At 42.7% G+C, this 22,467-nt stretch overlaps 2 protein-coding genes across 6 annotated transcripts in view; one reads left to right on the plus strand and one right to left on the minus strand.

Annotated features, from left to right (window-relative positions):
* MAPK14 (mitogen-activated protein kinase 14) overlaps positions 1-21,339 on the minus strand; it is a 40,028-nt gene extending 18,689 nt beyond the window's left edge. The window contains exons 1-7 of one of the 2 annotated variants that reach the window (XM_074977730.1): positions 20,757-21,339; positions 10,743-10,872; positions 4,449-4,507; positions 2,419-2,530; positions 1,589-1,618; positions 1,027-1,074; positions 433-547 (exon numbers count right to left, since the gene is read on the minus strand). In XM_074977730.1, the coding sequence (XP_074833831.1) occupies positions 433-547; positions 1,027-1,074; positions 1,589-1,618; positions 2,419-2,530; positions 4,449-4,507; positions 10,743-10,872; positions 20,757-20,872 (610 nt within the window). In that variant the 5' untranslated portion in view covers positions 20,873-21,339. The remainder of the gene's footprint in view (positions 1-432; positions 548-1,026; positions 1,075-1,588; positions 1,619-2,418; positions 2,531-4,448; positions 4,508-10,742; positions 10,873-20,756) is intronic. The other variant, XM_074977729.1, reaches the window with a different exon arrangement.
* Positions 21,340-21,524: 185 nt separating this feature from the next.
* Positions 21,525-22,467, plus strand: part of SLC26A8 (solute carrier family 26 member 8) — a 30,986-nt gene continuing 30,043 nt past the window's right edge. For 3 of the 4 annotated variants that reach the window (XM_074977432.1, XM_074977434.1, XM_074977435.1), the window contains exon 1: positions 22,323-22,418. The gene's annotated coding sequence lies outside the window, so the exon portion shown is untranslated. Of the gene's footprint in view, positions 21,833-22,322; positions 22,419-22,467 lie in introns of those variants that run through there. The other variant, XM_074977433.1, reaches the window with a different exon arrangement.

Below are 22,467 nucleotides of genomic sequence, written 5' to 3' on the forward strand. Positions count from 1 at the left end.
GGAAAAGGAAGGCCAAAAAAACACCCAGGGGATGTACACACAAATAAAGAGGAGACAGTGACAGGAGAACAGAAAAATAAATAAAAGGTATGAAATCAAAGGAGCAGATTTCATATCTACCTCTACAGGAGGTCGTGACCTTGCAAAATTATAGGAATGTCTGAGGATGGACATTTTACTCATTATAAACCCCAGGAATTTTAAATGATTTATATAAATGAAATCCTATGAATGCAAATGTAATGACACTCAAACTGTGGCTTAACAACAGCTGGCTGGCCATTTAGTGTTGCCTCTTTCCATTCAGCTTTACTCCAATACAGTTGCCCTAGTTGCATACTTACAAAGTGAAGGAAAGTTGTCCATAAGACAATAGCTGTCGAGAGGAGAGCTAAATTACAAAAACGCTTGAGAACCTCTCTGCTAATGTACCTGTCTGGTTGTAATGCATCCAGTTCAGCATGATCTCAGGAGCCCTGTACCACCTGGTAGCCACATACCCAGTCATCTCATCATCCGTGTGCCGGGCCAAACCAAAATCCAGAATCTGCAAAGAGATGCATATTGTTGCAAAAAAAAAACCAAAAAAAAAAAAAAAAACCAAACACCCCACAATCCAAACTCTTTAGAACAAGTCAGGCAAATTTAAAACTGGATGAAGAAAGAACTGAATGGAACAATAGAAAGAGTTGATTATGGGACACAAATTAAGGCACTTGACAAGAACAGAACAGGCCTCAGGTATCACCACTAAGGCAGAGTTGTGCATGCACTTGCTTCTAACTGTACTATGTTCAATTCCAAGCCAAAGTTGTTAGCCTTTACTCTTATGAGCACTGAATTCACTCAATATGTAAACATTTAAATTGGAGTTTAGCACAAACATCCTTTCAATCCCCTAGAAACGTTAACAGGTGAGGCCGGACATGTATTCCAAGCATATTCAGCTGAGCTATTAAGACGACGACAATTTGCTTAAGTGACTAATCAAACCACAAGTCGAACTACACACTATCCTCAGATTACCTTCAGCTCACAGTCTTCATTTACAGCTAGGTTACTAGGTTTTAAGTCCTAAAAAGGGGAAAAAAAAAAAAGCCGATATTAGCAGTCTTGCATAATAATGTATTAGCTGCAACCACAGCTGAGTTCACGCATTGTCTGCATTTGGCATTAACAAGCATGTAAACAGGAATGCAACTTTTTAGGAATGTGGGGGAGGAAGTCTCATTTCTGAGCCAATTTTCATTGAGTTTTCTGCTGTTCTCATATGCCTGCTGTAGAAGCAGCAGCCAGTTCTTTTCAAGATTATCTCACAGAAGTCTAAGCCTCAATACCTCCATTAAAGTAACGAAGACAGGATAATGCAATTTACTCAAAGAGACAGCAAGTCAAAGCAGAGCTGGGAACAGAACCCAGGAATTTTAAACATCCATTTTTCATCCATAGCTACTAAACTATTTCCTTCAATATTCCCCAGTAGCTTTCAACAGTTCTACAGCTGCTGTGATAAAAGACTCTTTGGTATACCTATTAAAGATAATGATTTCAATACATTTTAAACAATGACTTTAGTACCAATACTCACTCTATGTATTATGTCAGCCGAATGGATGTACTGTAACACAAGATGACAGATATTTTACAGAACAGTATAATAAACATCTTCTGTGTCCTTATTACCAATGCCTATATCACCCACCCAAACCCACAAATAATTCACTTAAAGTGGGACTCAAGTGGTGCATAGACCTTCCATGGGTCACGTGCACAAGGGTGTTTCAAACTTTTCAAGATTTCACAATTACCAACAATTAAACTATATGTTGAAGCTCTCTAATCCAAACTCTCTTGTCTGGCAAATGCTGTAACCTGGCATGATTTTAGTTAGCCGGAGGACCACTTATCATGGATGTGGCCAAGTTTCCATGGTCCCAAAAAGTTTGTTTACAGTAATTTACCCCTAAATATCTTCTAAGAGCCCAGTAAAAAGCAGAAGTGCTGGTAATGTGCTAGAAAATATTGACCTCTCATCATCTGGTAAGATCTCTCAACCGGCACTGGTCAGGTCCCAAGAGTGCCAGATGAGAGAGGGATCAACCTGTACAACAATGATATAAAACGGAAGGGATAAAGCATCCAATATGGCAGTGCATGGAACTGCTCTTATTCATAACCTTACAGATTCAGCCCATCATTATACCCCAAGCAAAAACATATTCATGTTTTGAGTTTCTTGAAGCTCTATAACAATACCGAATCATTAAGTTAACAGGGGAAAGTACATCTAGGGTAACCTTCTGCTGCCCTAAGAAAGTGAATGCATTCATGTTAACCTCTAAGGGAGATTGCACACTTCAGGAATTTTCATCTCTCCAACCTGAGTGTACAGTACATTCATAGGACTAGCGCATGTACCTTCAGACCCCGAAGAATTTGGTATATAAGAAACTGCACATGGTCATCTGTGAGTTTCTGACATTTCACAATGTTGTTCAAATCAGCCCCCATGAGGTGGGTCACCAGATACCTAGAAACAAAAGGAAAAAGGTAGGAGAGGGAGAGCCATCAGGAAATTCCTCCTTTTTCCCCCCATAAGAAAACTTCTAAGAAAACTAGCACACATAGGGCTTGAATGAAGCTTTTCTTAATATGGAATAGGCTATTAGACCATCCTTCCTGTTCCTCAACAGTAGAGAGCTGTTTTAAGATATGCCTTTGAAGATAGTACCATTTGACAAGAGGGGTATATCTGAAAGCCAGTAAAGAGGTCACTGTTCCTAGAAAACCATCCCTCATATGCCAATGGACAAGCTGAAAGCAAACTGATGTCTCATGTGAAATGCTCTTACAATAGTTAGAGTAATGCCACAAGTTTGCATTAACAGAACATTTCCTCTCTCATCCCTTGTGCTGCAGAATCACACTTGTGAGGGATCCAAGAACAACTTACAGGGTGCGAGATCAATTTATCCACTTCCCTTTTGTCTCACCCTCCATCTGTCAGGATCAAAGATTGTATTTATACAATTCAGGACAATGCCTTGTCAACCCCTTGCAGCATCTCACAGCTGTATCCTGTTACAAGCCATTCCCAGGCACATCATGATTTCAGAAATATAAACCTGTTCCCTCATAAGGGGAAAGAATTTGGTGATGAACAACAACAGTTTGGAGTCAATAAAGTAACCCAAAAAGACTGCTTTATATTCCCTTTCCAGCTCAAATTCAAGCTATAGGCACAAACACACTGTTTGTCAGAGTTACATGGTTTCAGCTTTAGTCCAACATCAGAAACATCTACTGGATCAGTTCTAAAAATTTATGAATGGCTTGGCACACACAGCCTCATTCCAGATAGGGTAATGCTAATTTTCCAGCCCAGTCAATCTTTTGCAAAGCACTTGTACCCACCAAGCCAGGTCCTAACGGCATTGCCTGAGTAGCACAAAGGAAAATGACCAGGACACCCCACTATATAGACTGTGGCTTCAAATAACTCAAACTCATTGCCTCTTTCCTGCTTTTTTTTTTTTTTTTGTCATTTAAAATGTATGATTATGCAACATCATTGACAAGACTAATGGGGATCTTCAAAAAGCACTAAAGGGAACCCTAAATATTTATTGGTTGGCTCAGCAAAGAGCAAATGGTAACGGGAGGAACACAAACGACACCTACTAGTACTTTAAGGATATATATATAAAAAAGGAAAGAGGTGCACATGGCATAACATGGACATATAATTAGAAATGTGAGTTTCTGGACAAAGAAAATTATTAGGTCTTGAAATAATCGCACATGGGGTATAATAGAACTCCCCTTACTTCCGAGGTTTAAAACTAGATAGACAAGGTGCTACCAAAATTGAATAATCCTACACTGACAAGAAGAAGAATGAGGTAATTAAAAAGAAAACAGGGATAGAAAACGCTTGCAATTCTAAAACAAAATTTAACTACAAGCATCATAAACCTTCCTCATTTCAGCCAACGTACCAAGGGTGGCTAGTGCTGCTACCATTGTAGCTTGTGTGCTTACAGGGGAAGGAGGTGACCCAGCAGGAGAAAGACAAAAGAGAAGTAAAGGAAGATATAACAGTCTTCAAATATGTTAAGGGCTGTTATAAAAACAACTGTGATCAATTGTTCTCCAAGTTCTCTGAAGGTAGGACATCTAGTAGTGGGCTTAATCTGCAGCAAGGGAGGTTTAGGTTAGATACTAGGAAAAGACTGCTAACTATAAGGACAATCAAGCTCTGGAATATATTTCAAAGGGAGGCTGTGGAATCTTCATAACTGAAGATTCTTCTCAACAAGTTAGACAAAATACCTGTCAGGGATGGCTTGGTCATAGTTTAGAGGCTGGATTAGACTTCTCAAGGTTCATTCCAGCCCTACATTTCTATAAACACTTTGGGGACTGCAGTCTTCAAAGATGTTACCTACACATCATTGAATTCTTCCAGCGACTTAGCAGGTGTGAACACATCCAACAGACCAATCACCTATAAAAGGAAAAAAATGAGAAAGCTAAAATATAGTACAATCTGATCTACTTAGTAAGTGTGATTAGTACCCGTACTGGAGTAGAAAGGATTCACTCCAATTGATTATTTTCTTCTACATCAAGAGGCCAGGGGAAGAGAGAAGAAATTAATTTTCATGATCCTGAACAAAGGTTATGTTCTTGCGGTGGGGTGGGTTAGATCTAAAAGTTTTAAATATATATATTTGCCATTTCTACCCCAACTATCCATTCAAAGAATCAAATAGGAAAGGTGAAAAATTGATACGACACATTGATATAGTCACTTAATGCAATTCAGAGGTGAAAGTAAGCCTGCAGGGCCAGTACAGCATTCAGGTAAGAAAGCGGTCGAAGTAGCTTTAAGTACGTATGTACGTGTGTGTGTGTGTGTATTTATTTATAATATATATATATAAATAATAATATATAAATTCTCTCTCTCTCTCCCCCCCCCGCCTTAAAGCTACTTCGACCGCTCTCTTACCAGGATGCTGTACTGGCCCTGCGGGCTTACTTTCAAGTCTGAATTGCGTTACGTGACTATATCAATTTGCCATATAAATTTTTCACTATATGGCCAACACTAAAGCACCGGGGACAGCCATCTCCGTGCTGTAATAAAACCATCTCTGCAAGGTGAACAGGTTCTAGTGCTGTGAGCACTGCCTACACTGCGCTGAAACTCGAATCACTCGGGTGGGTGTTTTTCACACCCCTCAGCAAAAAAAGTTTCAGCACTGTAAGTGGCAGTGTAGGCAAGTCATGCAAAGGGATCTGTGAAATTAAGGGTGGCAGTGGGAAGGGGAGTTGCAATCCAATTATTCTGGTAAGAAATTTAAGTTACTTTCAACCCTGGCTATATCCGTGGTTGTAGACAGGCTGATCCCAGGATACACTTTATTGGACTAACTTTTGTTGGTGAGAGAATTTTTCAAGCTTGCACAAAGCTCTTCTTCAGATCTAGGAAGAACAACAAGAAGTCCTGTGGCACCTTACAGACTAACTGATATTTTGGAGCATAAGCTTTAGTGGGCAAAGACCCACTTCGTCAGATGCGTCTGATAAAGCGGGTCTTTGCCCACGAAAGCTTATGCTCCAAAATATCAGTTAGTCTATAAAAAGGTGCCACAGGACTCCTTGTTGTTTTTGAAAATACAGACTAACTCGGCTACCTCTCAGATCTAGGAAGGCTACTCAGCATGTCAGCTAAATACAAGGTGGAGCAGATTTTTAGCATAAGTAGTTGACACATATCGCAAGGGACTATTCAAGGTGAAGCTGGCATTTAAAAATTTCTCCAAACCACAGTGAGGAAAGAAGGAAGGTAAAGGAGGAGGTGAGGGAGAGGGCTGTTAGTGGATAACAGATTTTTGTAATAAGCCATAAAATCTAGAGAGTCTTTACAATCCACTAAAAGTAGTGGACTCAATAAAGTTATAAATTTAAGCTCCCAGGCTCATCTTTTGAAAGTATCGAGCAAGTTTAAAATGTACACGAAATACTGGACAACCTTTAACGAGGAGGAAGAGAAAGCAGTGGACAACTGAAAGTCTAGTTATAAAACAAAATGCTTTTGAAGACAGCACTGTTGAGAAAGCACACAACTGAAGTTTTAAAAACAGAGTTAACTGGATTGAGAGGTAATTAGGTTTTCCTCCTAAATTAAGTTAAGATATTGGTGGAAAAAATTCTAACATTATAGGCCGTATCTACACATGCCCCAAACTTCGAAATGGCCACGCAAATGGCCATTTTGAAGTTTACTAATGAAGCTCTGAAATGCATATTCAGCGCTTCATTAGCATGCGGTCGGCCGCGGCACTTCGAAATTGACGCGCCTCGTCGCCGCGCGTCTCGTCCAGACGGGGCTCCTTTTCGAAAGGACGCCTCCTACTTCGAAGTCCCCTTATTCCCATGATCTGATGGGAATAAGGGGACTCCGAAGTAGGCAGAGTCCTTTCGAAAAGGAGCCCCGTCTGGACGAGACGCGCGGCGGCGAGGCGCGTCAATTTCGAAGTGCCGCGGCCGCCCGCATGCTAATGAAGCGCTGAATATGCATTTCAGAGCTTCATTAGTAAACTTCAAAATGGCCATTTGCGTGGCCATTTCGAAGTTTGGGGCGTGTGTAGACGTAGGCATATTGATCCAAAAGACCAAAGAGGTACTGTTGAAAAACTATACATCAAATATATCAAGAGTCCATACCTGTCTGTGTTTTAATTACCCTTGTTAACTATTTGTTAAATTATGGTTTATTATAATGCCTAATTATTTTATTCACTATCCGCATATAAAGGATGGTTCTTTTTTTGTATATTTATTTTGAATATGTAAAATATTTCATAGATTAAGCTACATGAGACAATTATCAAAATACCCATTTCTAATATTATGAAACACTTCGGTTTCAGCATTTAAAGTTCAGTTCCATGTTATACTTTAACTGCTTTTATGCATGAAGAATGAAACATACTCTCAGAATTATAGCACTGTGGAGTACCTGATGGATTTGCTAAGAATTCAAATATATCCATATAGCACTAGAAATTTGATATGCTTTACAAACATACAACATTTGTTTCCTACGTGAAAGAATTTACGACCCTGAGGCAAGACAGGACAAAAGTTCAGAGGAACAATGATATGGTGATTACTGATACGGAAGGAGGATTTTCTTGAAAAGATGTATTTCAAGAGATTTATAGGCAGAAGACTGTACATGACAGATAAAATCAGGAAGATTATTGTAGGCACAGCGGTTAGAATGAGACACTGAAAATGTAGATGAAGACTGAAATGAAACAAGAGAATTGGGAAGAGCAAAAGCAACGGCACATGATGAGAAACGCAATTAGTGATTTGTTATTTGAGAGTCTTTAAGGTGCTACAGGACTGCTTATCACGTGTGATGAAGCAGCGTAACCCAGCTGCCACTCAGACAATCTGTAATAAAATCACTCCTCTAATTTCCACTTACTCCTATCCACTCATCCTAATGTGCAACTGCTGCCTAGAACTAGTTAAATAAAGAAGAATTTTCATAGTAGTTTTGGGAACAAAAAGCATTCCAAAAAGTTTCAAGAGCAATTTGATAGATGTGTGTCAACTAGGGCAATACCATCAACACCAGAGCTCTACCCTCATGATAGCATGAAACAGGTACTATTGGGGAATGTTCTTCTTAATAGGCAAGCGTTCTGGAAATTCCACTTACGTTTAGCAACACTAACACTATCAAGAAGACTGCTGAAGTGTCAGAGCCTTTGGCTACAGCACAGCTGACTGAGGTGGCTGGTCGCCAACTACACACATTGGAATGAAAAACAACATGAGGAATTCCAATCAAAATGCCCCAGAGAATTCATGAATTAAGTTGTTTGGGGATGTTACTTTTTCACTAGTTAGGAACGCTGGAAGTGAGTTGGACTCAGCTCACTGCCAAAATTTTAGGAATTTTCTTCCTGTCAACCTAAAGCTCATAAGTTATTATTCTCCCTCTTAGCAGTCTCCATCTCTTTGTACAGCTGTCAAACTGTTGAGTCATGTGATTCTGGTGCCTCAAAATAGCATACAGCACTAATGCCTTAATGCTGCAGTGAATGAGAATTATTCACCCTAAACAAGACCTTTTACTAGGGCAATGTAGAAGTTACTTGCAGGATGCCAAGGATGTATTCTGATCAAGTCAGAATTGTATTTGTTTTCTGTATTCCTTAGAGGAATTCATGGGTAAAATGATGAGAAAATAAAACAACCCCTCTCACTTCTGCAGTATCAAGACAACCAGCATTTCAAGTTCACAGATTGGGATCATTGTTTACATTTAAACTTTCCCATTTGCTAAGACTTGCTGGACTCTGTGCACTGAAGTTACATGACAGACAGAGATTATTTTTCAAAGGTTATTAGGGTTGCAAGAAACCTGTGATATTACCTGATTCATCCTCCTGAGAATCAAATTTCAGGCTTCGTGCATATCACAAGAAATTGGAGAAGGTAGAAATACGACTTATTTTCTTTGAAAAGGCACATTACTTTTGGAATCAAATACATTTACTGATCGTCAACACACTTGATGCACAACTTAACATGGGCAGAGATGCACTACAAACTTGCATTGTCATGGCTGTGCCATTTCTGGTTAAGACTCTAAACTGACAGCTGAGAGCTCTCCCATCATCTTAAGAACTCCACCTCTGCAAAAGGCAATAGCCATGTCAGCAGGAGACACTCTCATGCCAACACAGCACTGTCTGCATAAGGAGTTATGGTTGGTTAACTATGTCACTCGGGGTGTAGATTTTTCACACCCTTGAGCAATGTAGTTGTACTAAGGAGTGTAATGTATATCTGGCCTAAGACAACATCTCTGTCAAAAGCAGCATGAAATTCTGCACACATAGTGTATAAAAAACAGAGCACCAATGAACATGATAGAGCAATTATTACATATTGGTGCAAATAATTTTCTTTTCGTAACAGATACACGATAGAACTATTAAGATGCACAGTGTTCTAAGAAGGGATCCAAAAGAGGGGTAGATGTTTGGCACAGTGGTATGAAGAGAAATTCTGTGCAGAAGGGACAGCGTGACAAGAAGCACAGGGATAAAAGTGGGAGGAGGATAGAAGAAGCAGTAAAACAGAAGGCATGACCAAAGCACAGGAAAAGAGGAAGACTTGAGAGGAGAAAGAGATTAGAAAGAAAATCATATGAGGTGGAGTTCTGCAGAGCCTGAACCTGATCTAGAGGCAATGGAAAACCATTGAAGGGATTTGAAGATGCAGGAAAGGGAGTGAAGTGCAGTGCACATGAAAGACAGTGTTTGCATTCCCTTACAGTCTCATGGCCCAAGTACCAAATAAGAAAATGTGGGACAAAGGTCCCCCTATGCTACAGTCCAAATATTAAGCTTTCCTCCCCTAATCTAGCATGTGAACTCTCTGAAACAAGAGCAAAACTTTAGTAAATGGTTCCTACAGTGCCTAACGCAAGGAGGCAATGAGCCTTGATTGACATCTGGTATAATACAAATACTGAAGTCAAGGCCAAGGACAATCTGCATCAGTGAAGAATGCAACAGTTGAAGAGGCAGAAAACACACAATAAAATCTACCCAGTGGAACATACTTGGAGAGTCCCAGCATCATGGAAGATAAGTCAGCATGTCACAAGATACTTAGCCAGCATCCATCTTTGCAAGGGTAGTAGCAACTAATGCTAAAATGAGCGATTGGAGCCACCACAGTTCAGTAGCTGTGTTGAAACCCAGACTAGAAGAGGAACATCAGCAGGAAAGTCAAGTGACATTTATCTTACCACACACGCAAAGACTGACCTCACAGTAGGAGGAGGAAATCAAGCCTCCCAGAACACCACAATAACATGCATTAAAAGCACAAAACTCAAAAAGTGGAACAGGCAAAGCACTAATTAGACTCATCTTAATACCTGTGTACTACTGTAACACACTGTGCATCAAGATGAGGCTTTACTGGGAAATAGTTACATTGCAAGTCTGAAGGTTAGTTCCCTCAAAATATCCTTCTAACACTTCCACTGAGTTACTGAAATCTAGATCAAATTCTTACTATTAAGGATCTTCTATAAACCCAGTAAAACACGCATAGCACCCAAAATCAATTATCATCACACCTGACTAAGCAGGTCTTTGCCCACGAAAGCTTATACTCCAAAATATCAGTTAGTCTAAGGTGCCACAGGACTTATTGTTGATTTTGCGGATACAAACTAAGCACAGCTACCCCTCTGAGACTTATCAAACACAAGTATGCCACAGTCATCTGTATAACAAGCAGGTTCTTATATTGTAATTAGATTTGTCTGGGGAGATCTGGTCACTTTGAAGAGCATTTACACCACTGCCTTCTCCCTCAGCACCTCCATTCCCAACAGCTACTAAACACCCTGCAAAGCAGCAAAACAAGAAAGACTTGAGACAGAAATTAACTGATTTTATACAAAAGAAGTACCCATTCTTCTGACTCACTCCTGTCATGTTCTCACAGTACTAAAACCAAACATTTTACTCAATACCCAAAATTCCTGAAGCACAAGACTTTTAATGTAGTCATGCTGGAAGTTCTATTTCCCGATCATTGTCTCATCTGAATTTGATCAAGGTTTTCACAATTATGAATATTCAGTTTCCCCACACACTGCATGGCTCTGGGCTTCTCCTATAACTTACATTTTCATGTTTCATATGTTTAAGTAGTCGTAGTTCTCTGTAGGTCCTTTTTGCATGGATGATGGACTGAAATGGTCTGGATAGTTTCTTCACAGCCACTCGCAGCCCAGTTTTTCTGTCAAAGGCAGAACTACAATTAAAAAAAAAAAAAAAGTTACCAACTAACCATGGATTGAGACTGAAATAACCCATTTTTGTTCTTCCCACTGAAATTAATCCACTAAATACCCTGGGTCACATTTTAAAAAGCTAATTTTCCAATCAGCAAGGTGAACTCTTTGCATCAGGATCAGTAAGTGGGAGGGCAGGAAAGGGGTTTTGTAGAAGAGGTATGTATAGCATATTTGAAGAAAGCAGTCTGATGCATACCCTAAAAACATTTGTATAAAACATTTTAACATACTTTGGAATTGGAATGGGGCAACCCCTCTCAAAAACAATATTCGAAGAAAGACTCAAAGACTTTGATTCTTTTTTTAAGCAGGAGACTCTGGCCTTGTAAAAACCAGTAATTTACAAGGAAGTGCCCTGCTAGCTTCCCTGAAAATTTCACAGCATAATGAGAAATCTTTTAGGAAACTTAAATTAAGATTATTCAACTAGTTCAGTTCAATTACTAGCTCACTCTAACTTACCAAATAGATTGACAACTCAAAAAGCACAAGAACTTGTTTTCTTTCTTACAATCTCCAATATCCTGAAGAATACAGCGAACACATAAAATCAATTTGATTCACTAACTACACAGGCTGTTTGCTTTTTTAAAAAAGCAATTTTAAATGGAAAAATCTGTTGTGACAGATTCTTATGTATCAGCACATTTAAAGCAGTTTTATTTAACTAATAAAAACAACTGATTTGGGCATTTTAAATGGATCCCAGGTTTTACCTAAACAGAGTTTGACACGAATGAAGAATGAAAAGGTTAATCTGAAAATTCAAAAAAATCATTTACCATTCTCTAACAAGTAAGAATTAACAGTCTGCGAGTCTATTAAACACATAATTGCTTAAAAATTTATCCAGATTTAATGCAGCTTTCTGATTAGGAAAAATAATACCAAATGTACATAATGACTATGTTTAGTTGTAAACACACATTTTAGTGGTTACCAACTAATGAGAATCACCTTCTCATTACAGGATAAAAGGTACAAATACAAAATGATATTAAAAATTGATTATTTCCCGTCAAGGTTTCCCCAGCAGCTGTTTTAATTCATTTTGATTTGAATAAATCCATCCTGAATGTCACCACAAATATTTTTACTTAGATGTAATAGAACATTGCTTTTCATCTAACCTCTATCCCTGCACAATATTCTAGAGCCCCAGCAGAGAATTTTAGAACACAAGCAGCAACAAAAGGTGGATATTTATCCATGAACAACTAAAATGTCACTTATATTTTCTTCCCCCTTTTGATGTTGTCTAAATCTAGCTTCTTCTGATTTGTCAAAAAGAAGAGAAGGCGGATGCTATTAAAATGTGAAACTGATGAAGTTACACTTAATAGTAAAATAACAGAGAAAGTGTGCAGAGAATGGAAGAAAAGCCAAGAGTCATGTGTCCATTTCAAAGAACTTTTATTCAAAGCAGCCTGCCTCTCCTTTCTCAATAAAATCTATACAGGCTATTTCCCTTGATAATCATGAAAAGGAAGGGAAAGCTCATATTTACACATTCAAAGAGGGAAGCAAGGCCAGTAATGGAAAGTCCATAACCACATCCCACAGCAAGTAACAGCAGAAAAACGTATCTGTACTAAATCTAAAGACATGTACACAAGTCAGAAAAAATATTAAATATGACCCTCTTCCAAACCATAACATACATTTCTATAAAATGAAGTCACTATAGTTATTAGTATGGCTTGCTAACTTTCACTTAAGAAAAAAAAAAAAGCCCTATTAAAACCCATGTGCACTTTCAACTCCCAGTGCTGAAATGAATCTTACGAAAAACTCAGCAACCATGTAGCCAAACATTTTCCCCCAAACAGCAATGACTATCTTCCATGCTTTTGCTATCTTGCATGATATCAAATGCCTTTCTGCACACCAGTAGCCTCACCTGTGCAGCTAACGTAAGAGTACATTCTACTGAAACAGCTCAAAGGAGAAGATATGGAAATAAAACTGGAAAAAGTCTATCAGAGCTCACAGGAGCCTCAGACTGCAGTAGTTGAATTACTAACATTGGGTATTTCAAAATGTGTTTGAAAATTTACTACAGGTTGCACTTGCTAGACCAGAGAGTGCTGGTTTTAGGAACATCCTTGGTCCAACAAGACCACTGATCCTCTGGGACCAGAGAGTCTGGCTGCCCCATGGCAATGTGGCCTGGGACTGGGACCACCTGGCTACCCCACAGCAGCACAGCCAGGGCCAAGTGGCAGCTGTGCAGCCTCTGGCAGCACAGGGCCACCTGCCAGCAGATGCAAAAGTCTGCCCCCCCACCCCCCAGCAGCTGGGAGAAGGAGGGGTGCCAGCAGAGAGGATGCCTGCTAAGGCTAAACACTATAATATACTTCACAGCTCCAGAGTAAAATCTTAGTCATCACAATGCAATCTAGAATGATGTGAATTGGTCACTCTCTTTAGCAGGATCCATCTCCTTCAACTGTGACAGGTAGCATACAATGCAGTTAAACAGTTGTTCTTGCCTTGGGAAAAGAGACTCCTTTGCATATTATTCTATTCTCACAACTGCAGTCACTGCACCATACTTCTCACCTACCAGAATGCAACAGGCTGCCCACAGTATCCTTAATCCTACCCACCAAGGAAGCAACAGATTGGAATTCTTGGCTAGGTTTTCCTTATTCACAACAGAAAACAACTATAACCACAGTTATATAAAAGAATGCTGTGTGGCAGGAACCAACTACAACTTTAAGACTAATTCTATCTTCACTAGGCCACCTTGCCGTTCATAACAATTACATATAAGCTATATATCCAGTGTGAATTCACACAAATAATTGGGTGAACTGCAATGACCTGAAGAAAACAGTGTCCAAAAAAGTTTAACTGTCAAGTGGTTGTGCGTGTTCCTTTTCAACTGCCTATGGCCTCAGTATTTCCTTTCAATATGATCCCTGAACTTGAAATGCTTTTAGGATAAAAAATTTTCTCCATTATTCTCTCCCGTTAGGTTTCTTTATGGAAAAGAGTAGTAAGCCAGAAAGTTTTAAAGAAAGATACGTCACCCACACTTTACTTTGTCCATTTAGATTGTGGTGGGCAGCCCTCTGCAGTGCCACCATGGACTGCAGGATGTCTGTTTGCTCCTTGACAACTGTCTGGAGCTCTGACAAGTACTTGTTCCTGCACTAGAGCGTGCTTTGCTGCCACTGCTGGCCCACTTTCTGTCAGCAGTGGCTTGGGCTCGCTCCCTCTGTGCCTCTTGCAGCAGCTGCAGGATGAGGTCCTGCTTTGACCTATTCCTGCGGCGCACTACTGCAAGCCTGTCTCCCCAATTCACACCGCCTGTTGAAGACAGTCAAGGTAAAAATTAGGTACAATTTTTAAATGTGATACAATGCAATCAATGGGTATCTGTTTGACAAATCACTGCAACTTTTGTCTTCTGAGGCCACTTTGGAATCAACGTCAGCAGAACAGAAGTTATAAGTGCTCTAGACCATTTCATTGTGGACATGGTAAGATCCTGACGGCTACAGGAGTGGGGGGTTGAAACAAAGCCCTGTAAAACGTAAAGGGCAGGAAAAAAAAAGTTTCCCATTCTCTTTTTCCTGTGCAGGAAAGAAGGCATTTAAAGCAGGGAAAGCCCGTGCTGGACATGCTTGTGTCCGGGAGCAGGGTCCGCGCAGCCCAGCAGTGAAAGGGAGGAGTCAAGCCTGCCATCTGCACGGCAGGCTGGGAGAGTAGGGGGGGAGCACTCCTCTGGATTGTAAAGCCTGAACATAAAAGATTCTTGGCATTGGTGTCTCCTCCTAAATCCTATGCAGGGAAAGTCCACACTGGATATGCCAGTATCTGGGAGCAGGGTCCACACAGCCTGATATGCACGTTTTGGGGAGGAGGGAATCAAACCCACTTGTTGCACAGCAGGCTGGGTGTGGGGGCAGCCCTGTAAAATGTACAAGACAGAAAAAACCCTCTCTCAGCAGCTCCTCTTAAATCCTTCCTCCCTTTCCTGAAAACAATGGCACACTAGATTTTGGTGAGCTTTTCCCCCGGTTATCAGAACAAATGCCAAAACATGGCAAGCATGTACCCTGCTCAGCTGCAAACTACCATGGCAAGCATTGTGAACATCTCACAATTATGCTGCAGTTTCTACAGAGCCTACCTAGGAGCCACCAAATCAAGGAAGACTATGAAGAAGCCAAGAATACAACAAGTGGAGAAATTGACATATGCTGGCACTAGTGGTTCCCAATGTTGCAGGGGGACACCAATTCTGGTCCTGTGGTACAAGCACAAATGGACAGGACCACATAGTTATATGGGTTTGGGACAATGACCAGTGGCTGCCAAACTTTTGCATACCTAAGGCCATTTACCTTAAACTTAGTGAATTGCTTCCCCCACATCCTGAAACACAGCAACATCAGAATGAGGCCCACTCTTACTGTTGAGGAGTGAGTGGCAATAGCCCTGTGGAAATCCGCAATGCCAGACTGCTACCAGTCAGTCAGGAATCAGTTTGGAGCGGATAAGTCTACAGTGAGGGCTGCTGGGATTCAAGCAGCTACGACAAGCAATACCCTCCTACTCAGAAGAACAGCAGCAACTCTTGGAAGTGTGCAGGAGATAGCAGATGGAATTGCTGCGATGGGATTCTCTAAGTGTGGTGGGGCAACAGATGAACACATATCCCTATCCTGACACGTCACCACCTTGTCAAAGAGTACATAAAGACAAGGCTGGCTACAATGTACAACCTTAGTCACTCCTGTTGTAGGGCTGGAAGGAGAAGGAAGGAATTCCAACAGAGATGTTGAGTACAATAACTTTTGACAGAAAATTAAAACATGAAATATCTGTACTCCAGTGATACTCTACCCCTAAATTATGACAGTTTTAACTTGTGTCACACCTGAGCAAAGGCCTAAAGACAGCGTCTTTAAAAAATTTTCAGTATGCTGAGTAATTTTTGGCAAATGCAGATGAATGCCTAATGCTTTCACAAATAAAAACAGAGCTACACAACATCTGTCACGTTGAGAAAGTGTTTTTAAAACACTACATAAAGCAACATTTATCTCACCCTTAAAACACTATACATTACAGTTGAAAGACTGTTGAGGAAGAGAACATGATACAAAAGTAGAAATTATGAATCCCACATTTCAGGAAGAAACATGAGTTTAGGAATTAAATACCTCTGTCTTACATAAAAACTTCCAACTTTCACAGCCAGTGAGCCACTATCATGGATGCAATTCAGGAAATTGCTTCACTACCTCTTAACATACCAGAACACACCACTTAGACTGAAACAAAAAAAGCAATCATGTAGCACTTCAAAGATTAACAAAATAATTTATGAGGTGATGAGCTTTCATGGGACACCACCTAATCAATTGTTAGACTTTAATGTGCTACATGACTGCTTTTTTGTTTTGACAGACTAGACTAACACAGCTCTCTCTCTCACCACTTAGATTGGTTTAAGTGAAAGCTCATGCTCAAAACTTTTCTGTTAGTCTATAAGGTGCCACAGGACCCTTTGTTGCTGTTACAGATTCAGACTAACACGGCTACCCCTCCGATACTCAATCACAACTGAAACCCTCTAAGAATGATTTCAAAATTCAGAGGACTGCTGTGTAGAGAAGGTTAGGTTTTTTCAGTGGACTGATGTAAGGAACTGGCAAAACTACTAGTCAAGTTTGTTTAGAAACTGGAAAACTGATTATCAGTCTCTTACAAGTCTAGTTACGACTTCGGGTGTTCTCCTTATTAGCTGCAATGCAAGCAAACTTCTCTACTGACCCTGCCTCTTTAGCAGTATCCTCTTTTTGGTCTTGAAGATAACTAATCGTTGTTTTAGGGACCAACAACCCCATTGTGTAAGCAGGAAATCTACTGCCCTCAAAATGTTTGACAGACCTGTTTACGTATTACGAAAACCAAAGTCATTTATGAGTTCAGTCATTGTACGTATGGCAATTAACACATGTCCAGCACACAGCTATAAAAAGGCATTTATTTCAGCACCTCTTCCCAACCTCTGTTTGATCATATTAAATTAGTACCGTTTTGGAAAAACAATACAATATCAGATTACCCATAAATATTGCTTTGTTGTACAATAATTATTTCCAGACAGAAAATGGATCACACAATACCTCCACTTCTTAAAATTCAAGTTCTGTAACAAGTTCAAACTCCTTGGCCTCACTTTCAACGCTCTACCTAGCACCTCCTCATGTGTATGACTTGTCTCCTGTTACACCCCTACTTGCATGTTCTGCTAATAAGGCCACCAGCCTTATTATTTTCATGCCCCTCCCAGTGAACTCTATGGCTCCTTTCATGCCACACCCCACACTGGAAACACCCTTTCCCCCCCAGCAAAATATGCAGTCTTGTCATCTGCCAAGTCCTCTCCCATAAATTCATTTCTTTTGGCTAGTCTTTCACAATATAAGGTGCACCCCCACATGGATACATTACCCTATAAACCAATGAAGTTATTTCCCCTATATGTTGGAAAGGTAAAAAGAATAATTTCTGTTTTATTATTATTAAATTTGGAAGGATCTTGATGATGGACTGGTGAGGGTGAAGACACATACTATTTCAAAAACGCTTTCAGGTAGAAATGATTTTGCAAATAATTGATGATACATTTCCCCTTTAAATGTAGAATTTAAACTTCCTTAAATTTGCAAGGGTTTTTTTTGCCTTTAAGTCTAAAGGGAACTAGCTGCATGGCATAACATACAAGAAACTCAGACTCCGAATGTGATGCTTTGATTTTTTGTCTCACAACTAATGTCAATACTGCATATTTTCAGTCGACTATGCTATAAAGAACACTTCTTCTTGAAGAGCTACACAATTTATAATATTCTACCCTAAACTAAGTAGGGCTGTAAAGAGGGACCGAGGCCTTACATACATCAGGCAAAGGGACGGCTGTAAAACATTGCCTGGAATGCCTTGAACTTTCACTGTCCTGCAAAACACTTTTGTGTAACAGAACACATTTTAGTAGCCAACGTGGCTGAAACAGCCACACCAGTGTTCAATTTGATCCCATGCAGTCACCAATGATCTCTCCCCAATATGGTCAGAAAGTTACAAGAGTTGCATCAACCTCAATTCAGTCACTTGTCCCAATTTCATTCTCCAATGAAATACCTTGCACTTGGAACCAAAGTCTCCTGTACATGCAACTCCAAAACACACTGCAAGCTATAGACATGCTGCCATCACTTCATGGGAGTGCACAACAAGAATTCAAACAAAAACAGCTATGTTGCATGAAGGACCAGCAAGAGCAGACAGCATAACCATTTCACACAACAGGTGTTAGTGCAATGGTTTAATAATTTTGCATAGGCAATTTCACTGACTACACTACTATTTCCCAAAATTCTGAAAACTAATCCACCCACCCACCACGCACATCCAGCTCTCGCTGTATGCATCTTCCTTCTATTCTATTTAAATCAAAGATGAGACTCATGAACAAACTGAAAGGTCTGCATTTGCCTTCTCTCCCAACTACTGCACCCCATCATTTAGGAAACACTCGTCTACCTGAGTTGTTAATCTTCTCAGTCACAGCCAACCCACTCATCCTGTTTAACCCCCGGCCTAGATGTGCAACTAATGATGGATCATCATCGCTGCATGGGGAGTTTTCAGGCTTGAGGAGGTTAATCATAATCTTGTGTTTGCAGTCTCAAGTTGTTGCAAAGAAAATTCTGATGCTGAACAAGGCATCTCCTTTATACTAGGACCATGAAGGAAAAGATGTGCTAGACCATACCAAGTCCTTGTGTGAATTCAAAAAACTTGGATAATCAGCAACTATCAGCTACACATCTGAAACTACTTCAAACAAAACATAAAGCTTTCTCGGTTATTAATGCAATTGCACAATCTTTGAAGGTTTTGACACCATGAAACAGGAAGTTAATGATGCAAATCCTTATGGTATATGGGCAGTGAAAAGAAATATTCTGAAGTAATGCAAGCATTTTGGAGAGCACAGTGCAGGTGGGAGAAGAAAGAGACCTGACTCATTTTATTGTTAGTGCTGATTGACTCTGTTGGAAGGCACTGAGCACTCTCAACTCAGCATCTAAAGGAAATATCCATCAACCAGCAAGGTCAAACCTTTATCTTGCAACTACAATTAAGATCAGTATTTCTACACCAAAAATTTGGGGGAAATGATTTCAGTTGTCTTATTAATTATTCATACTGCTAGAACATGTTTGCCTTTTACACTTTGTATACAGTTTCAATGTTTATATACTTTAATACAAGGCAGTTTTAACAAACGTTAAATGGAACTTTGCACACAATGTTATAATATAATCAACCTTCATTAAAGACAAACATCTGACAGTTTAGTTTTTTTTAAAGCTACAGTATACATATAACAATTACTTTTTTTCATTAATATTTACCGAGTCCTGGGCTGTAGATATAAGTTGACATATTGCCTCTAAAATGCAAAAGAAAAAGACCTCTGACAACGTGGAGATCTACTGAGATTGAACAACAACAACTGGGATACTCCTGGGATCAGCTGGAAGGTTTGTTCCAAGACAGGGTGAAGTGGAGGAGACATGCCAATAACCTATGCTCCACCCAGAGTAAAAGGGTTTAAGTCTATAACCTCATCAATGCATGCTCACTTCATACACTAGAGGAGGGAAACCACGGTGGGGAGGCTCTATTACAAAATCTTTATCAGGGTTTGACATATTGGGTGAAAAACTTTAAACACTCTTCACGTTCATAAGACATTAATGTTTTACACATTCTCTTTTTTTTTAAAAAGGGCAAAGCCAGCCAACAGCTTTTACGAATCACTTATTTGATGACAACATTAAAGATAATCAGGGAGATGAACTCATTGCCTAGTCTATACATTTGAAGGCTGAAACTAAGTAATGTTGCATTACCAACTGAGCTAAAGTACTTGATGCACCAAGGGAGTTCAGCCCCTCTAGTCATGCTGTGGTAATTACAAACAAACCAGATTCTACAGATATAGATCTTAAGTGTATTAGTTTAAGTAAAGATTAAAGATCAGAGATTGTTTAATGCTGGTTACGTCCACACTTTCACAGATCTGACAGCAGGACCTACACCTAATTTTCTCAATCCAACAAAAGCACAAGTGTCCCTATGTTAATTTCCAATAACATGATATTTACCTTAAAAAGCACTGCTGGTTGATAGGGCAAGCCAGATGATAAACTCACAGCCTTTCCCACCATCTCACTATCCCAATTTCACCAGCCCGCTCATTACAGTCACCCCAAATGCAACCTGCTCTGCAGCTCCCAAGTGAAAATAGAACAAGAGCTTTCAGACACCCTGTTCTGCAAAGCAGACTGCAGGGATCTGGCACAACTCCACCCCTGATCTACTGACGATGGGGGAGAAGGAGAAGAAAGAACGTGCATCAATATCTCGGAGGAAGAGGGGGACAAAAGTATCTCCTTCTGTGAAACTGGCTCCACCACTACCAGCTGCCATGCGGTGCAATCTGGTGCATCCCCCGAGCGAACCACTCCTGCTGCAGCGGTTTCCCCACTAACCCAAGATAAAAGTCCCCCGTGAGCAAAGCCGATTCAACCATATCGGGGGCAAGGGCGGGGCGCCCCCCCCTTCACTCTCAGCCCGACACGTGCAACACCCAAGGGCACCTAGACCTGGGTGAGAAGCCGGGCACACACACCCCGGGCGGGGCCAGCACCGAGAGGCCCGGGGACTCAGGAAAGGTGCAGCCCAGAAGCCGCCCCCCACCACGCGGTGCATCCTGTCCCCCCCACCCCGCCCGCACACTCACCAGACGGAGCCGTAGGCCCCGGAGCCCACCGGGGACAGGTTCTGGTAGCGCTCGGGCACCTCCCAGACCGTCTTGTTCAGCTCCTGCCGGTAGAACTTGGGCCGCTCCTGAGACATCGCGGCTCCGGAGCCCGCCCCGCCCGGCCCGGCGGGAGGGGGGACTCTGCCAGCGGCCCCAGCAGCGGCTCTTCCTCCCCTGCCCCCCCACCCTGCAGAGAGGAGACAGGTCTGCCCCCTTCCTCCCCTCCGGGGGGCCTCGGGCCGCCTCCGAGCCCCCCCCTCACCGCCGCCCAGCTGGCGGCCTCAGCGCAGCCCCGACAGGGAAGGGGCCGGGGGTGTCTCGTGCAGCAGCGCCTCCCCCTCCCCCCGAGCGGGCTGTCTCGCGCTCGCTGTTGGGATTCGCCTCACGCGCCCCCTCGGCGCCGCGCGCGCTGTCACCCCACGGGGCGGGACAGCGGGTGTGAAGGGAGGGGGGTCCTAAAAGGAACCAGATGTTGGTGGGGGGGGTGCACTCCTCTCCCAAGCAGGCAGCGCAGGCGATTCCGGAGTGACCTCCCCCGCCCTGCCCAGTGGCACTGCCCAGGCCCGACTAGGCGATTCCTCCACCTCCTCCCGGAACCCAGACCAATCGATCGCGCTCCCACTTCCCGAGCCTCGCGAGAGCCGAGGCGCAAAGAGCGGCCATGACCCAATAAGGAGCCCGGGGGTGGGAAGCTCCTCTCTCGCGAGCGCCGCGCGGGCGGCCTGTGACCCGTGGGCGGGGGTGCTCAGCGCGGAGCGGCGGGAGCTGACCCTGGGTCGGGCTTGCTTGTGCCTGGCAGCCTGGGGCCGCCCCCGGCCTAGTGGGGGCTGCAGGCAGGAGCTGAAGCAGCTGTCCCCGCGTGTTCTCGCTTCCACCCTGCCCTGCTCTGGCCGGGGCGGGGCGTATGAGCTGGGCTCTGCGCTGGTAGCTGTGAACGTGCGATCCCGGGGGTGTGAGCCTGGGCTGAACGTTCCCCCCTGTAGGGAAGTGCCCCAAGCTGAGTCAGCCGGTAGATAACCCGCGAAGGGGCTGGCACACGAGCGCCTTTCCCGGCGGTGAGCGTTTGCGGGCAGGGGGCCTCCCTTTCCCCGCCGGCGCCTGCAAGCTTTCCCGGCCGCTGCAGCGGCGCCGCCGTGCAAGGCGGGCGTGAGCGGCTGAGCTCCTCGGCGGCGCCTGCTGCTGGTTGGCGCCCGGGTTAGTTTGCAAATGACACGCGGCTTTGCAAAAAAAACAAAACAAAAACATGAAATAAAATGACCCCCCCCCCCCCCCCGAGCGGCGTTGGGGGGAGATCGGGCCGGTGCCGCAGCTGTCCCGTCTGTCCGCCCGCGCTCTGCGCTTCGCGGCGGGATTCGCTTATCCGCGAGCTGCACCTGCACTTTTCTGTGCACTATTCCGAGGCAGAGCCCGCCGGGGTGGGGGTGGGGGGGGATCAGAGCTGACTTCCCCGGGGGGGGTGGGGAGAGCAGAGGCGCACGTGCGACCTGACTTCCCCGGGGGGGGGGGGGGGCGGAGGAGAGCTCAGAGCAGGGGGGATCGGGCCCCCGCGGATGAGCCGTGTGAGGAGCCCGGGCCCCTCGCGGGTTGGCAGTTGGCGAGGCCCAGCGGCCCCCGCGAGTCTTGAAGCGCAGGTGGCTGCGGGTAGGTGCCGGGCCCCCTTGTTCCTGGGCCGGGCAGGGCCCAGCGGTGG

This window comes from Carettochelys insculpta, chromosome 26 (assembly GCF_033958435.1).
Source record: "Carettochelys insculpta isolate YL-2023 chromosome 26, ASM3395843v1, whole genome shotgun sequence".
Classification (NCBI taxonomy): domain Eukaryota; kingdom Metazoa; phylum Chordata; order Testudines; family Carettochelyidae; genus Carettochelys; species Carettochelys insculpta.